We start from the raw sequence: 2,521 nt of genomic DNA, 5'->3' as shown, positions 1-2,521 counted from the left end.
CGTGGAATGAACAAATACCTCCACGGAGGCATCTGTGCGCCCTGAATTCAGCCTGTTTGCATGCATCTTTTGCAGTAATTATATGATCCCATTTAATATATTTGCTAATATATTTTATTTCACAGGAGGGCTGACTTTCAGGAGCAGAATTTGCCCGAGCRATGAGCAACTACTCCAAGTTTTGTCCAATTCTCATTGCATATCATTTTTTTACCTTTACACCTTACTTTTTACACCTTATTTTTTTAGAGGCCTCCCAAGTACCATCAGGACGCCTGAAAGCTCCACTCAATGCAACCCTTCCGTTCAGCCGAAATGTGGAGYGCGGTGCTGCTCCAGCTTTACACCTGAGAAACTGAGGCATGGAAAAATGAAAGTAGATGGAATGCACTAAAAAATAGGGCTTTTCGGTGTTTTCCAACCTTTAGCCTTGATGAGAAGCAGTAAGTGTGTGTGTATGTACCTCAAAACATTTCTGCAGGGGCTGGTGTGCATGTTTGGTGTTGGAAACTGGATGTCCAGCCCTTGCAGCTGTTTCTGCATCCGTGTGAACCGCGGTCTCCCGTGCGATGGGGGCTCCGCTCAAGATCTTGTTCTGCATTTTCTGCCATTAAATGTATCTGCTCATCCAGCTCTGGGGATGTTGGGTGCATAAAGYAGTGTAAAAACGTGAGCTGAAGCTTTAGGGTGCTTGGCTGCCCAGCTTGATGTGGGAGTGTTGGGAAACGCTGGAAACGGGCAGGATGGAGCAGTTGTGCAGCAAGGCAGAGGGTTCCCCAGCACCCTCCAAAGCAGCAGGCCTTTGGTCCCCGAAACAGCTGTGGGATGGCAGGACCCCAGGATAATCGTCCCCTTCCAGCCAAACCCCATCGAGGAGCCCTGAACCCACCCTGGGCAAGCAGAATGCCAGAGGCACAGCAAAAATTCAGTAAAAACGTTAAAAATTTTATTTACACGGTAATTTAAAGTACATTTTCTTTTAATTAAAAAACGAACCCACTGTGACAGGAGGCATAATAATAGAATAAAGCTCTTTATGTACAAAAATACAATTTTCATATGAATGAACATCTCGAATAAATTAAGCGGCGCTCGGGCCGAGGCGCCGGGCCGGGGGCACCGTCCCCGCGGCGGGAGCCCCGGGCGCCGCTGCCGGGCGCTGAGCGCCGCGCTGCGCCCCGGCCCCGCGGGCCTTTTCAGCGCCTTGTCAGGGCGTTCAAACCGAATTGTCACGCTCCTTGCGCGCCGCCGCGCTGCTACAAATTGTAAAAGTGACTTTTCACCTCGGCCGCGCTAGCGCGGGCGGCGCCGTCCCCCCCTCCTCCCGGCTCCGCTCCCTCCGCGCCGGGGCGCGCAGCGGGGCCGCGGCTCGGGGCGCGCAGCGGAGCGCGCAGCCCCAAGTGCAGGACGCGCAGCGGGACGCGCAGCGCCGGGCCCGGCGCGCGCAGCCCTAGCGCAGGGGCGCGCCGGGCAGCCCGCAGAAGGCGCGCAGAGCCTCGGCGGGCGCGTACGCGCAGTCCTCGGACGTGGCGGGGCTGCTGGGCGCCGAGGCGCCCGCGCCGAGCGAGGAGGGCGCGCAGGGCGAGGCGCTCGAGAGCCCCGAGTCGCTGTGCGGGCTGGGCGGCGCGGGGCGCAGCGCGGGCGCGCGGCGCTGCTCGGCCAGGCGCAGCGTCTCCGCGAGCGCCCAGATGTAGTTGTAGGCGAAGCGGAGCGTCTCGATCTTGGTGAGCCGCGCGTCCTCGGGCGGCGTGGGCAGCACGCGGCGCAGCGCGTCCAGCGCCGCGTTCAGGTGGTGCATGCGGTTGCGCTCGCGGTCGTTGGCCTTCACGCGGCGGCTGCGCTTGAGCGTGTGCAGCAGCGCCTCGGTGCGCGCCCGCGCACGGCCCCGCCGCCGCCGCCGCTGCTGCTGCTGCTCCCGCGGAGCGCCCGCCGCCTCCGCCGCGCTGCTCGCCGCCTCCGCGGGCATCCTGCGGGGGAGAGAAGAGCGCGCCCGTCACTGCGCGGAACCCCCCTGGGGACGGGGAGGGACACGCGTAAGTGCGAAGCGCGCAGAGGAGGACGAGGAGGTGGGAATAAGCGGAGCAGGTGCGGGGCGAGGTGCCTGCGCCCCCCCGCGCTACTCACATGGCAGGTCAGTCGTGGGGATGCAGAGAGTTAAAAACAAAAATCGGTAAAAATTGTAAATGATAATACTAAAAAAATAAAATTAATAAATAAAATCAATGAAATAAAAAAAATATAAATAAATAAATATTTTTAAAGGGCAGCTCCTGAAAGGAAAAAAAAAAAGGAAACAGCCTTAAAAGGCCGGGGGGCGGGGGCGCGCGGCCGCCGTGGCCTTTGAAGCGCGCGGCGCGGGGCCCGCTCGTGTGCGCGGCCGCTGTGGCACACGACGCCCGCGCGGCCGCTTCTTATAGCGGCGCGCGCACAATGGCCGCCCCCGCGGCCGCCCCCGCGGGGCCGCGCCGAGGCGGCAGGTCGGCCCCGTGCGCCGCGCCCTCCGGAGCGTGCCCGCAATTAC

General features: G+C 60.5%; 1 protein-coding gene across 2 annotated transcripts in view; it reads right to left on the bottom strand.

Moving 5' to 3' along the window:
• Positions 1-1,450: 1,450 nt before the first annotated feature.
• The window catches only part of NEUROG1 (neurogenin 1), a 1,395-nt gene continuing 324 nt past the window's right edge, over positions 1,451-2,521 (bottom strand). The window contains exons 1-2 of one of the 2 annotated variants that reach the window (XM_026047694.1): positions 2,125-2,173; positions 1,451-1,967 (exon numbers count right to left, since the gene is read on the bottom strand). In XM_026047694.1, coding sequence (XP_025903479.1) covers positions 1,451-1,967; positions 2,125-2,126 — 519 coding nt within the window. In that variant the 5' untranslated portion in view covers positions 2,127-2,173. Of the gene's footprint in view, positions 1,968-2,124; positions 2,174-2,521 lie in introns of those variants that run through there. The other variant, XM_026047695.1, reaches the window with a different exon arrangement.

This window comes from Nothoprocta perdicaria, unplaced genomic scaffold, assembly GCF_003342845.1.
Source record: "Nothoprocta perdicaria isolate Ctin4 unplaced genomic scaffold, notPer1 scaffold_5, whole genome shotgun sequence".
NCBI lineage: Eukaryota > Metazoa > Chordata > Aves > Tinamiformes > Tinamidae > Nothoprocta > Nothoprocta perdicaria.
The sequence above is the reverse complement of the archived record's forward strand: the minus strand, read 5'-3'. Positions and strand labels throughout refer to the sequence as shown.